Source organism: Nuphar pumila, chromosome 14 (genome assembly GCF_984573655.1).
Source record: "Nuphar pumila chromosome 14, dmNupPumi1.hap1.1, whole genome shotgun sequence".
NCBI lineage: Eukaryota > Viridiplantae > Streptophyta > Magnoliopsida > Nymphaeales > Nymphaeaceae > Nuphar > Nuphar pumila.
Window position 1 is genome coordinate 16,191,223 of NC_143262.1, and position 20,790 is coordinate 16,212,012.

At 38.4% G+C, this 20,790-nt stretch overlaps 1 protein-coding gene across 2 annotated transcripts in view; it reads right to left on the reverse strand.

Moving 5' to 3' along the window:
• LOC149816501 (Alkaline-phosphatase-like family protein) overlaps window positions 1-20,790 on the reverse strand; it is a 169,919-nt gene that overhangs the window by 57,303 nt on the left and 91,826 nt on the right. For both annotated transcript variants that reach the window (XM_089986596.1, XM_089986595.1), the window contains one exon: window positions 15,459-15,599. In XM_089986596.1, coding sequence (XP_089842722.1) covers window positions 15,459-15,599 — 141 coding nt within the window. The remainder of the gene's footprint in view (window positions 1-15,458; window positions 15,600-20,790) is intronic.

The following is a 20,790-nucleotide window of genomic DNA, read 5'->3' on the forward strand; positions in this document are numbered from 1 at the left end:
CTCCAGAGTTTCACCTTTCCTGAAAAATAACCCCTTTCCAGGAGAAGATTTCAGATATCTGAGAATCATAATAGCTGCATTCCAGTGTACCACAGTTGGTTTGTCCATAAACTGACTAACTTTGCTTACTGCTAAAGCAATATCTGGCCTGATCACAGTTACATACAGTAGTTTCCCTACTAGGGAGCGATAGCTTTTGCTATCAACCAGTTTTGACCCTTCTTCAGACAACTAAACTTTATGGTTCATGGGAATATTTGCTGGTTTAGCTCCCAACATTCCTGTTTCCTTTAATAAGTCAAGAACATACTTCCGTTGAGACAAAACCATCCCTTCACGGCTCTTGGCAACTTCTATACCCAGAAAATACCTGAGTGAACCAAGGTCTTTTGTAACAAAGTGTTTTTGAAGATGAGCCTTTGTGGCTTCAATAACTTTCACATCATCTCCTGTAAGAATGATGTCATCCACATATACCACCATAACAACTATGTCAGAGCTAGTTTTCTTTATAAATAGTGTATGATTTGCTGCTGACCTATTAAAGCCAAAGCGTGACATCACTTCAAACAACTTTTGAAACCATGCACGAGGACTTTATTTCAAGCCATAAATCGCCTTTTTCAATCTACACACCTTCTTACACTCCCCCTCAACCTCGAATCCTGGAGGTTGTTGCATGTAAACGGTCTCAGATAAGTCCCCATATAGAAATGCATTTTTCACATCTAATTGGTACAAGCTCCAATCATGCTGAACAGTTACTGAGAGAACAAGACGAATGGTACCCATCCGTGCAACAGGAGAAAAAGTTTCAAAGAAATCAATACCATATGTCTGAGTATACCCTTTGGCTACTAATCTGGCCTTGTATCTTTCAATAGAACCATCAGATTTGTACTTTATGGTATATACCCATTTACATCCAACAATGTCAGCATTTGCTGGGGAATCAACTAGATCCCATGTATGCTGAGATATTAAAGCATTCATTTCTTCTTGCATAGCCAGCTTCCAGCGAGTATCAAGCTTTGCCTGCTGATAGTTCAGAGGAATAGTTTCAGCAGATAAAGCTGAAATAAAAGATTCCATCTGATTTCCAATTCAGGCATCGGAGATAAAATGAGATATGGGATATAAGGTACATTGTCGTGTCTCCTTTCGTAGAGCAATAGGCCTGTTATCATCATCATGAAGATCACTATTGTCAGTAGAACTTACCTCAGGGGAAGAAGAAGATGAAGGCACTTGCGGAGGTGGATCTCTACGCACATATACCAATGGAGGATTATGAAATCTGGAAGAGGATGAAGTTTGGTTCGGGAATGAGGGCACGCATTCCAAAGGAAAAGGAGGTATAGGTAATGGACAAGACTCAGCTGGATCAACCTGCAGCGGGGAACCAGTACTAGAGTAATATGGACTGGATTCCAAGAAAGATACATCCGCACTAACATACTCTCGGCGAGAAGTAGGATCATAACATCGATATCCCTTTTGATTTTTGGGATAACCTATAAATATGCATTTTGTAGCTTGAGCAGCTAATTTATCACGGTCAGGGCCAAGTTTGTGTACAAAACAAACACATCCAAATACTTTGGGCGAGAGGGAGAAGAGAGGGGTATTGGGTTTTAGGATATGAATTGGAATTTGATCACCCACAGAAGAGGAAGGCATGCGGTTGATCAGATAGCAAGCAGTTGTAATTGCATCACCCCAGTATAACGCAGGAACATTGGATTGAATCATAATGGTCCTGGCAACATCAAGTAGGTGACGATGTTTTCGCTCAGCCACCCCATTTTGTTGAGATGAATAGGCACAAGAAGTTTGGGGTTGGATGCCATTATCTTGGTAAAATTGTAACAGACCTTTTGATTTAAACTCGACAGCATTATTAGTACGAACAATCTTGACACTAGATTCAAACTGAGTTTTTATTTCAAGAATTAAAGATTTGATAATACTTGGAACGTCAGAGCGTTCCTTTATTAAAAACACCCATGACAACTTAGAGAAATCATCAACAATAACTAAATAGTATCAACACTGAGTCCTAGTAGGAATCTTACTAGGACCCCATACATCTGCATGAAGAAGTTCAAAGACTTTATTACTAGACTGACTTTGACTCGAAGGGAACAAACTTCGATGATGCTTGCCCAGCTGACATGCTTCACACTGAAATGATGTGGTGGAAGGAATCTGAGGAAAGACCGAACGGAGCTTTGACAATGAAGGATGACCAAGACGACGATGCCACTGAACAGGACTGAATGAATGTTCCACTGCAGCATGAACAATACCCATTGGATGATGTAGGTAGTAAATTCCATTTTCTTTATAGCCTCCACCAATCTTCTTCCCCGTCAGCAAATCCTGAAAATGACAACCCATTGGATCAAATATTACTCTACAGTTTTGTTCTTTTATAAGGCAACTAACAGAGAGTAAACTTTGAGAAAATTTTGGAGCATGAAGAGCATTTTTCAACTGTAATGAGGAGAATATAGAAATATTTCCCTAACCAACAACCGGAGAGGAGCTCCCATCGGCTAATAAGACTCCAAGTTGAGCCTTAATATCCTTTAGATCTGAAAAAACAAGTGAATTTCCACACAAATGTCTCGATGCACCAGAGTCAATAATCCACTTACTGTCAGTCGGATGAAGATGATTTTCGGTTGAATAGGCAACACCAACTACATGAGGGGTGGAACTCAAAGGACGAAGAGCTATCAGCTCATCATATTCAGCACGACTGAGGGTGATACTACTGTCACTTGCAGAGATATTTTCCTGTGCCTTTGTTGCCTCGAGAGTAGTAACATTTGCTTTAGGAGCATATGACTTTGATGAAGAGGAGGTTGGTCGGCCATGCTTATCCCAGCAACGATCTTCTAAATGTCCAGATTTTCCACAGAATGTACATTAAAGCTTTCCTCTGCCTCCCACACCTCGTCCGCGACCTCGTCCTCTGATGTTCTGGAGATTTTCACGCCCATAACCAGATGAGACAACTAAGGCAGATGACTGAGTCACAGGCTGAGAATGTGGAAGAGAGATCACAAGTCTACTCAGACGATTATATGCCTCAGCAAAAGTAGGTACATCTGAACCAGTCAACATTTGGACTTTTGCAACAGAGAATTCTGAAGATAAACCTGTAAGAAACCGAGCAACCATAGTTTGTTCTTGATGATCCTTTTGTTTCGAACAACAGAGGGGTCTGTGAGCATTAAGTCTTTCAAAAGCAGCTTTTACGGAGGCATAGTACTGGGCCAAGGTTTGATCTCCCTGCTGTAAATTATATATTTCCTGTTCAACTTGCAGGATACGACTCACATTAGTCTCTTGTGAGTACGTATCTCGAAGATTGTCCCACATCTGTTTGGCTGTATTATAGTAAATTAAATCATCTGCAAAATAGGGTTCGACACTATTCATAATCCATGACATAACTATGTCATTATCTTCATCCCAGGTAACATATTTTCCCACCTTTTCAGTGGGTTCATATTCCAACAAGATATGTTTTCTACGATGTCCAGATACCAACATCATAAATGTTCTGGACCACCTGGCATAGTTAGTTTCATTCAACCTTACAGACGAGCCGTACGAAAATGGATTGGCAAATGCCTTATATTCTCCAATATTTTCCAATTTTGAATCACATTTCGAAGTTTCAGCCATACTTCTGGTTCAGCAAAAAAATTGGACAGACTCCAATCAACACAGGGAAAAACGTGTGTTACACTCACACACCAACCGATATTACAATCAGCAGTTGTTCACACACGAACAAAAACCCCACAACAGTAGTGAACAACAACCCACAAACATGAAAAAAAAAAATTCAGCACGTCAGTGAATCACGACCAACATAACTTTTGCATACGCAGAACCTGTTTCATAACAGGGCAGCTCCACAGACATATACAGCTCGACAATCAATCATTTTTCAATCACGAGCAACACCACTACGAGTTGGATTGCTGTTTCTAAAAAAAAAAACAGGAAGTCACGACATGAAATCACGATAAAAACAAACTCAGGGCCAAAAAATCAGAGTATCACGGTTGAAATAAAAGTATTGATATCTTTCACACATTCACTGCAGATCAGAAAGCAAAGATAGTAACACATAGGAGCTAACGTGGTTCAGTGCAAACTGTACCCATGTCCACGATATCAAGATCTCACGCAATAAAAAAAAACAGGGCCCCAAACATTTGCAGAATCACCAACAGCAATCAAACTCCCAGCGTAGGTAGTCACGAGAACTCACAGCGAAATTACAACCAATCATTTTCAGAATCACCAACAGCAATCAAACTCCCAGCGTAGGTAGTCACGAGAATCACGAGAACTCACAGCATAGGTAGTCACGAGAACTCACCAACAGCAATCAAACATTTGCAGAATCACGACATGAACTACCAACTCGGCAGTAGGTAGTCACGAGAACAAAAAAAAAACACCGAGGAGCTACGAAACCCACAACAAGCATCCACGACCAACAGCACGCCCAGATCTGTCATCAGATCTTAAAAAAAATTTTAATCGCTGACCTGATTGGAAAAATATTCATTGGATCGAAGTTTGATCACGATCAAGAAAGCCTCCATGATCGACTGTGCTTTGATCACACTCGATCACGCTCCCACGATCGGCTAGGCTCTGATACCATGTAGAAGATGCATCGAGCCCTAGATAGAGAGAGAGAGAGAGAGAGAGAGAGAGAGAGAGAGACGGCTGCACAAGAAAAAGAGAACTCAATATCGTTATTAGGGCCTCTCTCTATGTTAAATAGAGAGAGGCTTAAAAGCATAATTACAATCAAGCCCCATTATAAAAGCAAAATTACAAATAGCATCTTAATATAAAAGGACTTCACTTAAAACCACATATTCTCAACAATTACCATAGGGGATGAAACCTTCACTTGAAGATCATTTAGAACGGTTCGAACCCATATCAATTAAGTTGTTGTTTGGGCCATAGCCCTATATTCTGATTCAACACTCGACCTAGCAATCATGTTTTGTTTCTTACTTCTCCATGAAATCAAGTTATCTCCCACAAACACACAGAATCCTGTGGTAGATTTTCTATCCTCTACAGATCCAACATAGTCAGCATCAGAGTAAACAACTATTTCTAGGGTCCCTCCTTTCTTGAATAATAACCCCTTTACATGAGAAGATTTTAAGTATCTGAGTATCATTATTGCAACATTCCAGTGTACCTCAATCGGTTTGTCCATGAATTGGCTAACCTTGCTTACTGCTAAAGCAATATCAGGTCTAGTCACAGTCACGTATAGTAGCTTTCCTACCAGTGAGCGATAGTTTTTGCTATCAACAGGTTTTGACCCCTCTTCGAACAACTGAACTTTATGATGCATGAGAATATTTGTTGGTTTAGCTCCCAACATTCCTGTCTCTTTTAATAAGTCCAGAACATACTTTCGTTGAGATAAAACCACACCTTCCCTGCTCCTGGCAACTTCTATACCCAGAAAATATCTAAGTGGACCAAGGTCTTTTGTAACAAAGTGTTTTTGAAGATGAGCCTTTGTTGCTGCAATCTCTTTTATATCATCTCCTGTAAGGATGATGTCGTCCACATATACCACCATAACAACTAGACCTGAGTTAGTTTTCTAAATAAATAATGTATGGTCTGACGCTCACCTATTGAAGTCAAACGTTGACATCACTTCAAACAACTTTTGAAACCATGCACGAGGACTTTGTTTCAGACCATATATCGCCTTTCTTAATATGCACACCTTCTGACACTCCCCCTCAACCTCGAACCCAGGAGGTTGTTGCATGTATACTATCTCAGACAGATCCCGATACAGAAATGCATTTTTCACATCTAGTTGACACAGACTCCATCCATGATGCACTGCCACAGAGAGAACAAGGCGAATGGTGTTCATCCGTGCAACAGGAGAAAAAGTTTCAAAGAAATCAACACCATATGTCTGAGTATACCCTTTTGCAACTAATCTGGCCTTGTATCTTTCAATTGAACCATCTGATTTGTACTTAATGGTATATATCCATTTGCATCCAACAATGTCTGCATCCAATGGAGGATCAACTAGGTCCCATGTCTGTTGAGACAATAAGGCATCCATTTCATCTTGCATTGTCTGCTTCCACCTGCTATCGAGCTCTGCCTGTTGATAGCTCAGAGGAATAGTTTCAACAGATAAGGCTGAAAGAAAAGCTTTCATCTGACTGCCAAGTCTAGCATCAAACACAAAGTGAGATATAGGATATAAGGTACATTGTCGTGTCCCCTTCCGTAGAGCGATTGGTGTGTTATCATCAACATGAATATCACTTTTATCAGGAGCACTTACCTCAGGAGAAGAGGATGAGGGCACAGGAGGAGGTGGAGCTCTACGCACATATACCAAAGGAGGATTATGAAACCGTGAGGAAGGTAGAGTTGGATTCGGTAATTGGGGCACAGATTCCAAGGGAAAAGGAGGGATAGGAAGAGGAAAAGAGTCATCTTGATCAACTTGCATATGAACACCAGTACTAGAATAATATGGAATGGACTCCAAGAAAGATACATCCGCACTGACATACTCTCACCGAGAAATAGGATCATAACATCGATACCCCTTTTGATTTTTTGGATAACCTATAAACATACACTTAGTTTCTTGAGCAGCTAATTTATCACAGTCAAGTGCAAGTTTGTGCACAAAGCAAACACACCCAAATACCTTAGACGAGAGAAAGAAAAGCGGAGTATTAGGATTTAGGATATGCAAAGGAATTTGATCTCCCACAGATGATGAAGGCATGTGGTTGATCAGATAACAAGTTGTGATAACATCACCCCAATATAAAGCAGAAACATTAGATTGAATCATAAGGGTACGTGCTACATCCAGGAGGTGCCTGTGTTTTCGCTCAGCCACCCCATTTTGTTGGGAAGAATAAGCACAGGAGGTTTGAGGTTGAATGACATGGTCTTGATAAAATTGCAACAAAGCTTTGGTTTTAAACTCAAGTGCATTATCAGTGCGGACAATCTTGACAACAAATTCAATCTGTGTTTTTATTTCAATAACTAATGATTTGATAACACTAGAAACTTCAGATCTTTCTTTTATTAAGAACACCCAAGACAACTTAGAAAAATCGTCAACAATAACAAGATAATATCGACATTGAGTCCTGGTAGGAATCTTACTAGGACCCCATACATCTGCATGAAGAAGTTCAAAGTCCTTATGACTGGACTGACTCTGACTAGAAGGAAACGAACTCCGATGATGCTTGCCCAACTGACATGCTTCACACTGAAATGATGTAGTAGACAGAATTTGAGGAAAGACATAACGAAGCTTTGACAATGAAGGGTGACCAAGACGACAATGACACTGAACAGGACTGGAAGAGTAATCTACAGCAGCATAAATGCCCCCATTGGATGATGCAGGTAGTAGACTCCATTTTCTTCATAGCTTCCACCAATCTTCTTCCCCGTCAGCAAATCTTGAAAATGACAACCCACAGGAACAAATATCACTCTACAGTTTAGCTCTTTTATAAGACAACTCACTAATAGTAAACTTTGAGGAAATGAGGGAGCATGAAGGACATTGTTCAACTGCAAAGAAGAAGATATAGAAATATTTCCCTGACCAACAACATGAGAAGAACTCCCATCTGCTAATGAGACTCCCCGATGAGCAGTAATATCCTTTAGATCTGAAAAGAAATTAGAATTTCCACATAAATATCTGGAGGCACCAGAGTCGATAATCTACTTACTATCATTTTTATGAAGATGATCCCCTGTTGAGTAGGCAACACCAGCTACAAGAGAAGAGGAGCTTGAAGGTCGACGGGCTATCAGTTCATCATATTCTGCTCGACTAAGAGTGATACAATCGTTGGCAGGAGTAGTTTCATTTGCATTTGCTACCTCTAGTGTTGTAACATCAGCTTTTGGAACATTAGGCTTTAATGAAGAGAAAGTTGGTTGTCTATGTTTATCTCAGCAACGATCTTCTAAGTGTCCTGATTTTCCACAGAAAGTACATTGAAGTCTACCTCTACCTTTCATACCTCTTCCACGACCTCTTCCTCTAGTATTTTGAGTATTTCCACGTCCATAACCCAATGAGACAGCTAGAGCAGATGTCTGAGATATAGGATGAGATTGTGGAAGAGAAAAAACAAGTCTACTCAAGTGATTGTATGCATCAGCAAGCGTAGGTATATCAGATCCAGTGAACATTTGGACTTTAGCAACAAAGAATTCTGAAGATAAGCCTATGAGAAAACGAGCAGCCATAGTCTGTTCTTGATGATCCTTTTGCTTCGAACAACAAAGATGCATGTGAGCATTAAGTCTTTCAAATGCTGCTTTAACGGAGGCATAGTACTGGGCCAAGGTTTGATCTCCCTGCTGCAAATTATATATCTCTTGTTCAACTTGCAGGATACGACTCACATTAGTCTCTTGAGAGTACGTAACTCGAATATTGCCCCACATTTGTTTAGCTGTATTATAGTAAATGAGACCAACTGCAATATGGGGTTCAACACTATTCATGATCCATGACATAACAATGTCATTATCTTCATCCCAAGTGATATATTTTCTCACTTTATCAGCTGGTTCAATTTCCAATAATGTGTTTTCTACGATGTCCAGATACTGACATCATAAAAGTTCTGGACCACCTGGCATAGTTTGTTTCATTCAATTTCATAGAAGAGCCATACGAGAAGGGATTTGCAAATGCCTTATATTCCCCAGTAGTCTCGTTCTTGGAATCGAGTTTCGAAGCTTCACCCATAATGAAAAACACTAGCTGATAATATTGCTGCAATAAATGACAAAAGAAAACTTATCCCAGATTCACAAAACAAACAACAATCAGATTCCCTCTTTAGATCACTCAGAGTTCGAATCTGAATATTTTACGACCACACTAGGTTGTTCAACACACAACAGAAACGGTGATGAGTCACGATAGCAGAACTGAAATAGCCAGAACCACTTCAAACATGCCATCTAGGTCCATGACCAAAACAAAACAAAGGATCATTAAATCTATGATCTGTGATAAGCACATCCCAGATAAGATATTTTCCACGAAACAAAAATCACAGCAGCATCAGATCAGAAAAAAAAAAATCCAGAACCACTTCAAACATGCCATCTAGGTCCACGACCAAAACAAAACACAGGATCATTAAAACAATGATCTGCGATAAGCACATCCCAGATAAGATATTTTCCACGAAACAGAAATCATGGCAGCATCAGATCAGTAAAAAAGAATCCTCCCCATATATTAGATCAGTAAAAGATTCACAACAACCCCAGATAACACAGATATGTGTTTTTTTTCTTCGACATCCAGATTCTTGATCTACGACTGAGCAGTATAATTTTTCTTCACATCCACTTAGACCCATAATCAGAAAAGAAAAAATTCCGGCTTTTGCACATCACCCATGGTTGCCGATACTCGATCTTGTTGACAAAAAAAAATCATGGCCTTAAGATCTGATTACAGATCTGTGTCATGACACTTATCAAACATCAGATCTATGCTACTCTTAAAAAAAACCAAAATACTCGCACCTTTTTCCTTTACTTGAGCTTTGGTGCAGACAGCACGTGACGAACACCTTTGGTGCAGACAGAACACGTGCTCACGCTCCCAAGACCTGCTGCTCTGATACCATGTGAGAAGCTTTAATGGGGTACACAGGAGCCGAGGCAGAGAGAGAGAGAGATCGACTGAGAAAGAATGTAACTCGTTAATTCATTTAGGGCTAATCACCTCTAGTTTAAATAGAAGTCAGCCAAAAAAGAAAAAAATACATACGGGTCCCTCATTATTAGGGGTGGCAATCGTGTCAGGTTGGCGGGTCGACCCGACGGGTTGGCAGGTCAGCATACCTCAACCCGAACCCGACCCGTTTAATAAACGGGTTAGGCAGGTCAACCCATTTATTAAACGGGTTCGCTTTTCCAAACCCGAACCCGCCTAAGAGGCGGGTTGGCAGGTCGGGTTGGCGGGTCGTGTCAGGTTTTGCCACCCCTACTCATTATATATAAAATATCAAATAACCACCTTTAAGAATAAATAATACTTGAAACCTCAAAAGGTCGACTCATCTTAACATGGATGACACCCAGTTAAGGCCTAAAACTGGGTTTAGTGACCCATTTGGGTGACACTAAACCCAGTTTTTCTAAAACAAAAGGGACAAGTTTCTCACCCAGAAACTGGATTTATCTGTTATTGGGCCCCCACCCTCCTCCTCACCCGATGCCAACCCCACCCTCCTCCATACCCGATGCAAACAGATATGATATCCAACCCGAGTCAGACATGTTTTTTTTTTTTGATATGGATCCTTCAAGTAAAACCCGAATGTGGATTGGGATCTATTCAATCAGATCACTTTCAGATTCGGGTCGGATTCTGATCAACATTTTAAGTCAGATCTGGAGGTGATTCTAACCAAAATCTGACCCGAAAGCAGTTTTTACATGTAAATGGCATGTTTTATTCTATTTTTTTCTGGATCCTATACTCCCACATGTATTTCTGATTCATTTTGGATTTAACCTCTTTGGATCTTATTCGGATCTGGATCAAGATTCAGATCTACTGTTTGCATTTTGGATTCATATATGGCAGGATCTGGCCCAAAATCCGACCCGTTTGCACCCCTAATGCCAACCCCACCCTCCCTTCTTCCCCCTTCTTCCTCTCTCCCTCCCTAGCTCCACCACTCATTTCCACCATGTCCGGCCTCAGACTGCTGGACAATGGTCAGATGGTGCCATCCGGCAGGGACGGTACCCTTTAGACCATTTTTCGGCCACCAGGTGGTTGGGAAACAACCAAGTTTTTTTTTAACAAGAGGTGTTCTGGCTGTTTTCTGGCCATATATTGGTCAGAAAATGGCCAATCCACCTCGCTACCTCTCTCTGGAGGGGCCCTTTTCTGCGCTCTCTCTCTCTCTCTCTGGTCAGAAAGGGCTATTTGTGGCCCTTTTTCAGCTGCCATCCTTCTCTTGCAAATTTCCTCTTTCCATTTTGCCAGAAAAGGGCCGCCGATGGCCCTTTTTAGGCCACCCTCTTATTGTGCCTTTGTCTGGCCAGAAAAGAGTCACTACTAGCCTTTTCCCGGCCACCCCCTTTTCTCTCTCATATTATATATAAATTTAAATTATATATATAAATAACATATATATTATACATAATATAAATTATATATATATCACTACATATACGACATATGTTATGTATATATTACATTTAATAGGTATTACATTATTATTAAATTATGTTATTTATGCATGCATATTCTATAATATATATAAAATATTGTACAATATATGTTATACAACAACATATCGACTACGTCACAGGGACTCAGCCAACTGGGTGCCACACCCGCGTCGACACGACGCGACGCGGGTGCGGCACGCGGTGCAGTCAACCTAACCCTAGGTGCGGTCAACGCACCCAGGGTCATTTATGTCCAACTTTTGGACTTATATATATATAATTTATTTTTTTGCCGCACCCCCCGCACCCATGTGACATAGTATATCTATATATGTTTTATATATTGTAGTATATTAATATTTATTTATTTGTTTTCATAAATAAAATTGGATGTATATATATATGTTATAAGTTATTTTGGTGCAAAAATCAGAAAACCGGGTTAGAATGACGTCATCCAAGCAGCAAAACCAGGTTTTTAGAAACAAAGTTTTCAGAAAACCCGGTTTTTCAACCTGTCATTCAAACAGGACCTCAATGAGTCTAATCTTGCTCAGCAGTGTTATTAAAAGTGTGCCTCAAGGCGCAAAAAGCGCGCCTCGCCTCAAGGCGAGGGCCTTTGTGCCTTGAGGCGCAAGCATAAAGCGCAAATGCCCCAAGGCATGCGCCTCATACGCCTTGAGGTGCATGCCTCGGGGCGAGGCACGCCTTAAGGTGAGGCGTATACGCCTCGGATTTTTGGTCAAATGAGGGTCAAAACCCTCATTTGACCAAAAATTAAGTTTTAATAACAGGGCCCCCGACCCTAATGTTATATTTTCTGAGAAACACGCAGTTGGGGCCCTGTTATTTTCTGAAAAACGGAGAGCCAACGAGACGAGTTCGAGGGCCAAAAATTTGTTTGGGTGTATTAGGGTTTGTTGTCGGAGAGAAAGGAGGAGACGAGTTCGTTCATTTGAAACACGTAGTTTGTACATTTTGGGTAAGTTTCGCTTTTTCCCCATTCTTGTTCTCAGTTTGTATTCTTTGTTTCTTCTTTGACTATAAATCACTTGGTCATCATCCTAAATCAATTCCTAATGGTTTTTCTCTTTTAGTAGTCAGTTGAGCACGTTATTGTGATGACGAAAAAAATTTAAAAGTTGCCAGTTATTGAATTGATTTGGCAAGCCGTGCACAACTTCTACATTCGGTTGAGAAAAAAAAATTCAGAAGATATGTTGAATCCATTAATGGTGCTCTGCGTCAAACACCAAAAAACATAAGATTAAACGCATGTACAACTTGGCAAGCATTACAAAGCCTGATTTAAGTAGCACCAAAAACGAATACATGTCATCCAATCAACCAAAATAATTAATCATAACTGGATTAATGTTACTTTTATATGTTAATCTCATATTTTTTTCAGTATTTATTTGAGATTTTTTTATTTCTTGTTGGTTGCTTTATCAATAAAGCAATTTTTATTTATTTCTAATTTTAGATATTTTTTATAGTCTTTTTTAATTTTTTTTTTAGGCTTACGCTTTACGCCTCGAGGCTTGCGCCTCGTCTAAGATTTTGGTGGAGCACCTCGCTACGCCTCAACGCTTTTCACAACATTGGTATCTAGGAAAGAGAATAAATAAGTTTGAGCCAAGCAAGAAATCCCGAGATGCAATACATGGTATCCCAAACATTAGCTTGTCCTAGAATGGTTTACATCAATGTCACATAAAAGATCCACCTCTACATTTGCTTTCAGCATCCCATGCATTAATAATTTTATATTGCCTTCTCCAACTTCACTCGGATTTATTGCCTTGCACAAGAAGCTCTTTCTGAATTAGGATATCCATCTACCATCTAATTAAAGTATTTCTAATAAAGAAAAGGTGAATCACACTTTTGGAGCATCTGGAGGTAGCTATCACAAAGTTTGACACCAATCTCAAAGCCAGGCCTTTTAGCACGAATTTGCAACTTTTTTCTTTACAAAAAAATGAGTTTTCAATTATTTATTGTATTTTAAATAGTCACAAATATCGGTCCCAGCTATATCTCGACACGACAATTTCTCGTGATAATATAGGTTTAGTTGATAAATCTCGGGAAAATCTTGGTGCTTAAAATTTTTTTTATTAGAAATAGGTAAGAAAATTAATATGTTTAGAGAATAAAATACACATATAACAAAATAAATAGGTAAAAAATATAAAATAAAGAAGAAAAACATAGTTAAAATATAGAAAAGTAAAATAACTCATAGTATCATGATATTATCGCGATATATATACATTTTTGAGATTTTCAAAATATCATGATATTTTGCCTTTAATATCACTTTATGAATTTACAACAATATTATCACTATATTTTCAAAGGCTTTCTTGGGTTTCTTAGAAAAGGAAAATGTTTCCCAGCCCTAGGGCTGTCAATGGGTGGGATTGATAATAACCTTTGTCATGTTAAAAACTTTTTGTTTGTTTTTTCAAGTTGGACAAGAATGTCCAACCATGCATGTTTGATTGTGTCTGCAGCAGTCAAACATGTTTGATTGTGTTGGATTCGGTCAAACTCGTGTTCAGCTCATGTCGTAGAGTTAACTGAGTCATGTCATGTGTCCGCGCCTGTCATGAGAGATGTGGCTAAAGTAGTGTGTCCCCGTGACATAGCAAGAGGGGTATCAACAAAATATATTAGAGCAAGAAATATTGGCGGATAGAACCAAAGAGTGGCGGCTTCGAGAGGAGATTCGTTGGAGCCAAAGGAGTAGGGTGTAGTGGCTTCAGTATGAGGACACAAACACCACTTATTTTCATTCTTATGCTTCAGCAAGGCATTGACAAAACTTTATTTCGGCTATTTCTATTCAAGTGACTCGTGCGGAGGGTGATGCCATTGTTCATGAGGTATCCTTGTATGTTAGGTTCAAGTTTTGTACTTCAAGCGATTATTTTCATCGCTTAGATGATGTCCGGCTGCATGTCCTTGCCCTTAGGACAATAACTCCCTTGAGAAGCCTTTCACTCGGGATGAGATAAAAGTAGTATGGTTTCTTCCTTCCAGAAAAGCCCCTCGCTTAGATGGTTTCTTGATCAAGTTTTTTGTACAATTTAGGAAGTGTGCGAGGGGGATTTCCTTCATAAGATGGTTCAATTATATGATAATGCCAAGCTTCTAGGCGAACTTTGCAAGTCTATGATGGTTTTTATCCCGAAAAAGGGGGGCATGGATGATATTGGCCAATTAAGACCCATCTCCTTACTAGGGTGTGTGTATAAGGTGATTTTGAAGGCCCTAGCTGGCTCGGCGAGCCGAGCTATGAGCTAAGTCATTTAGGTAAACGAGCCAAGCACGAACATGAAAAGCTCAGCTCGACTCGTATAGGCTTGTTTTGCATATTATATACATATATATTATATATTTTATACATATATTTTATATAATATATATTATGTGTTTTATATATTTATTATATGTTTATCATATTTATTTTATAGATATTTTATATATTAACAAGCTTAAAAAACACTTAAAATAATTTTTTTAAAGAAAACGAGCCAGCTCGTGACAAGCCGAGCCCGAGTTGGGGTGTAGCCTTAACGAGCCAAGCCCGAACAGCCCATGCTCGGCTCGTTTACCAGCCCTACATCCTTGTATCACTATGTATCTATGCTACCCTTCTTGGGTATTACGTTATTTACAAGGGCAAAATTTTGTACAAGTTAAAATTCTGTTGTAGCAGTCAAATAGTAAGATGGTCTTTGTTTTCATAAATCAAATAAGGTTTTTTTTCTTAGCTTATGAAATAGATGAATGGGGCATTAACAAAGTCCTATTTATAAAGGTTTTTATTAAAAGTGAAAAGCTATCTAGAAGCATTTACCTAAAAATTTTCAATCAAAGAATTTGAAAATTAGCCATATCAAACTGTACAACACATGTTATACAATACAATACCTTACTGTTTGATAGGATATGATACAATGGTCACAACTCACAACACTCTTAAAGGTGGTATAAGACAAACTGTGTCCATGTTAACTAGACAAATTTTAAATTAATAGATTAACAAGACTTGAGTAAAAGAATCACATAGAATATCTGAAGAAATACATGAATGAGTTACACCAGATAGGCCTATATCAGCAGCAGCGGCATACCTGATTAACTGTATCATGTCTTGCTGAAGTAGAAACTGCCACATCACCCAAATCAATAAACATAGCCAACGAATCAGTCTCTTCAAATGATGAACCTCCATGATTTCCACCATTGGTTATTCCATGATCACTGACTACCACCTAGAGGGAATAAGAGAGGGTAACATCTCACATATACTTTGTATATAACAGAGAATAAAATACATAGGTTGATTATTTGTGCTTCTATATGTGATATTTAGTGCATAATTGAATGCAAAGTTAGGGGTGCATACAAGCTGAGTATGAGCTGAGCCTGGGCTGTTTGAAGTCAGCTAGCTTAGAAATGTTTATGTTCAAGCTCGACCTGAGCTCAGAGCCGAGCTTGAACACCCTTGTCCAGACTCATCTCGGTTCAGAGCTCGAGCCGAGCCAAGTTCGACTGTTGTTCCAAAAAAGTTCCCACCACTTTAAAAATTTTAATGATTAAAAACTTTTTTGAAATGGACAAGCATGGTGAGATTTGATCCCCCACCTCTCTAAAAGGTGGATAAAAGCCTCACCATTAGGCGAGGTTGTCTTCTTTATTCATTGTGACTCAAAAATGATACACTAAGAAAATGGCTAGATTATCATAAAACGTGAAAACATAAAGGGAAGATTTAATCCTCCCACATTCTGAGGAGCCTAATGCCCTAATTGTTAGGGAAACATTAGCTTTTGTTTTATTTTGGCAAACATGTTTTATTTTGGCAAACATGTTTTATATATACTATTTATGTGAGCTTAATTGAGTTCACCGACTTGATCAAGCTCGGCATGCTTATGTACACCATGCATGGGTGTGTTCAAGCTCGACTCATTTATTTTCACGAACAAGCTCCAGTCGAGCTTAAACAAGTCAAGCTTGAGCTAGCTCAGCTTGTTGCGCAACCCTATGCAAACTACCACATACACATGCTATAGCAATAGTTAAAAAGTATATTTTGACAATTTAGTTATAACAACATACCAAGAAAAAGTTAAAGAGAAAGCATAAAAATTAGCATCAACCACACTTTTGGTTCCCTAAAATTGAGGCAACAATAAGCAGTTTGTCTTATGCAAGAAAGCCAATAGTAAAAGTAACTAAGCACATACTTAGAAAAATAACATGGCTTTGGGTGTCAAACTAGGTTTAGGGGAAGAACCTACTTTTGGGTTACACAAAACCAGATTTCACAAACTTGGCATAGAACCCAAAATCAGGTTTGTGAAAAACCGTGTTCCCCTTGTTCTTTCATTTACTAACCAGAGGGTACCTCACTCAAGACTTTCCCTCCCCTTCCACCACCATCATCATTTTTCTATTTTCCAGCCGTTTTCAAAAGGAAAATGGTTGGCAAGGTACTGCCCATGCCCAGCAGTACCAGGTTGGTGTAAAAATGTTCCCGAAGAGACAATCCACATCCAAACACTAATGCTTTATAAAAGATGTGCTCAAATTCACTCAAACAACACTTGAACAAATACGCATACAAGCATAAGATAAGCAAACAATGCACAAAGGCATGCGATGAATGCATTAACCAAAAAAGAAATGCTTGAGACTCTCAAACTTGTTTTTACAAAGGGGGAGCACCCCTATATATACACATCCACACAAGAGGTGCCAACATGGGGGGGCCAACAACTCTATTGGGAGGCCCCCAATGTGGTTCAAAAAGATAAAAAAAATAATAAAAGAAAAAGAAAAAGTTGAAAAATAATTACAAGCATAATTCCAAAGGGAATATGCGTAAAAGGGAAAATTACAAAAATACCTTTTTGGGTATTATAATAATAAAAAAAGATATATATATATACATAGAGATACGTATACATACATACATAGTATATATGTATATGTATCTCTATATATATAAATATATATATATATATGTAATGAAATTTGGAGTTACATTTTAACACCCCCCCTCAAACTTACGGTGTGATGACCGCAAGTTTGCTAAGAAGGAAGTGAAACCTAGGCGAACAAAGAGCTTTAGTGAAGAAGTCCGCCAAGTGGTATTCAGACGTCACGTACGGGAGATCAATAACCTTCTTCAAATATTCCTCTCGGACATAGTGACAGTCCATTTCTATATGCTTTGTTCACTCATGGAAAGTGTGATTCTTGGCAATATAAATTGCACTTTTATTGTCGTAGCATAACTTTGTTGGTTCTCCAATGTGAACTCGCATATCTTCTAGAAGACGTTGAATCCATACAATTTCCATGGTGGTGGACGCCATGGCTCTATATTCTGCTTCGGTGGAGGACAAAGAGACCTTTTGTTGCTTTTTACATCTCCAAAAAATCAATGATTCTCCTAAAAAAACACATAAACCAGTGGTGGAGTGATGATTATTAGGGTCACCTCCCCAATCTGAGTCAGTATAAGCAATTAACTTCAATTCAGAAGAAGACAAAAAGACTCCCTTATTTACCGTTCCCTTAAGATATCTAATGATGCGAAGAACAACACTCATGTGAACCGTTGTGGGAGCATGCTGGAACTGACTGACAATGTGGATCGCATGTGACAAATCAGGCCGAGTGATGCTAAGATACATCAACGAGCCTACCAGTTGCCTGTAGGGAGTGGGGTCAGTCAGAGGAATCCCGTCATCAATCTTCATTTTTTGAGCCCACTGTTTCAAAAGTTTCGCAAATTTTGTCATCAAAAATTCTTGACCTGTCAATAATCTTACAAGCAAGTTTAGATTGAGATAAAAAATAACCACGTTGAGAGTAAGCAACCTCAATTCCAAGGAAATATGTCAGAAAACCTAAGTCTGACATTTCAAATTTCGAAGACAAGACAGATTTAATACACTCTTGACTCCTTCAACATCATCACCTGTGATTAACATATTGTCAACATAAGATAATAATATCACAATCCCTGCATCAGATTTTTTAATGAATAATGCAGTATCAGTATAACAGGAAGAAAAACAATTTTCTAACATTACATTGTTAAATCTGTCATACCAGGCTTTCAGAGCATGTTTCAAATCATAGAGGGCTTTCTGAAGGCGAAGAACTTTATCTTTAGGAATTTTCATGCCTGGTGGGCATCCATATAAACTTCTTCATTAAGATCACCATTTAAAAAGGCATTTTTTACATCCATTTGAAAAATGTTTATTTTTTAATAGATGCAATAGTGATAAGACATCTGCATGTAACCATTCGGGCTACGGGAGCAAAAGTTTCTTCATAGTCAATGCTATATTATTGGTCATACCCTTTTGCGACTAAGCGAGCCTTATATCTCTCCAGAGATTCATCGCTCTTAGTCTTAACTTTAAAAACCCAACGACAACCTATAGTTATCTTTCCAATAGGTAGAGTTTGGAATTCCCATGTCTCAGCTTTCCTAAGAGCTTTGAGTTTATTTTTCATAGCTTCTTGTCATTCTACACATTTTTTGGCTTCCTCTAAGTTTCTTGGTTCAAAGTAAGAATGAATGGCACTAAGACAAGCTCTATATCTGGGTGAAAAAGAGTCAAAAGAGACAAATTGAGTTGAAGGTCTCCTATTTCTTTCAGATCGTCAGTGATCATAAGCAGGAATAGACTCATCATATTGCTCAACAACACTTCTGAAAGTATCTCAATTTCTGCGAGAATAGGTTATTGGGTCATTTGAGATTCTATCTCCTTGAATATTGGGTGAGTTAAATTCTTCAATATCTACTTTATTTTCATCATCATGCTTTGATGATATTTCATCATCACTAGACATATCATCATTAATAGACATTAAGTCAAATAAGAAAGAATAATCAACATTTTTGTGGTGAGAAATATTTTTTTCAAAGCCACTCTCATTTTCTAAGAATGTCACATTTCTTGAGACGTATAACTTATCATTCTAGGATCGTAACATCAAAACCCTTTTTGAGTTTCGGAATATCCAAGAAAGGCGCAGGGAATAGCCTTAGGAGAAAGTTTATCATTCTTATCTGTAAGAATAAAACATTTGCAACCAAAGACTCATAACCTGTTATAATCAGGTTCCATTTTATATAAAACCTGAAAAGGAGCAATTTTACCCAAATTCCTAGATGGTAAACGATTTATAAGATGCACAGAAGCAAGAACCGCCTCAGCCCCAAAGTTTTTAGGAATATTTTGGGATATAAGAAGTGTTCGAGTGGTTTCAATGATATACCTATGTTTTCTTTCGGCCAACCCCTTTTTGTTGAGGGATTTTAGGACAAGACCTTCAGTGAATAATACCACTATCTTCAAGATACTTCTTAAATTCATTGGAGAGATATTCTCCTCCAAAATCACTTCTGAATATCTTAAGATTAATGTTAAATTGATTCTTAATCATCACATGAAATGATTTAAAACATGAAAAAACTTCATGCTTATGTCTAAGAAAATAAATCCAAGAGTACCTAGAAAAGTCATCCACAAAAAACACAATAGGAAAATCCTCCTTTCGAAACAATTGGTGTTAGTCCCCAAACATCGGAGTGAACGATTTCGAAAGACTTAGAAGTAAACATAGATCTTTGTTCAAAAGGCATACTTCTCATTTTTCCAAGAATACAATCATTACAACAGAATGTATTTTTACAAAGATTTTTAGCAAAATGTAAATAATATAACTTGGTGATGTTAGGATGACCAAGTCTTTTGTGCCAAATATTTATATCCTTATGTCTGGCAACATTACAAAAAGAATTTTTTGGAACTTAAAGAGAGTCCATATAGTATAAGTCTCCCTTCCTAGAGCCTTTTCCAATCAATTTCTCATACCGGCGATCCTGTATTAAACATTTATTAGAAGAAAATTTAATATCGCATCCATGGTCCGAAAGTTGAGAGACAGAGAGAAGGTTCAAGTTTAATTTAGGTATAAATCTAATTTTTGGAATACAAAAATCTTGAGTTTCAAAATTACCTATGCCTTTAATTTCAAGAGAAGTCCCATCCGCAGTAGAAACAAAAGATGGGGAAATATTTTTTGAATAATCGGAAAGAGAATACATGTTTGGGGACATATGAAAAGACGCACCTGAATCCAAAAGCCAAGAAACTTTACCTGAAGAGGAAACAGTAGATACGGCGGCACCGGAGGTGACTCCCTTGTGGAGAGGTTGGAGAGCTTCCACTATTTGATTTAGTGAAAGAGATCCATTTGAAGGCGTCTCCTCCTTTTGCGGTATACTAGTGGTCGCCATGGCTAGAAGTTGAAAATGATATTGAAAAAGCTTTAGATGGCGATGAACGCATCAAAGCTATAAATGATCATCAATCCAAAATTGAGGATTGAGAAAGTAATCATGCCAAAATTTTGGCATGGTTTATG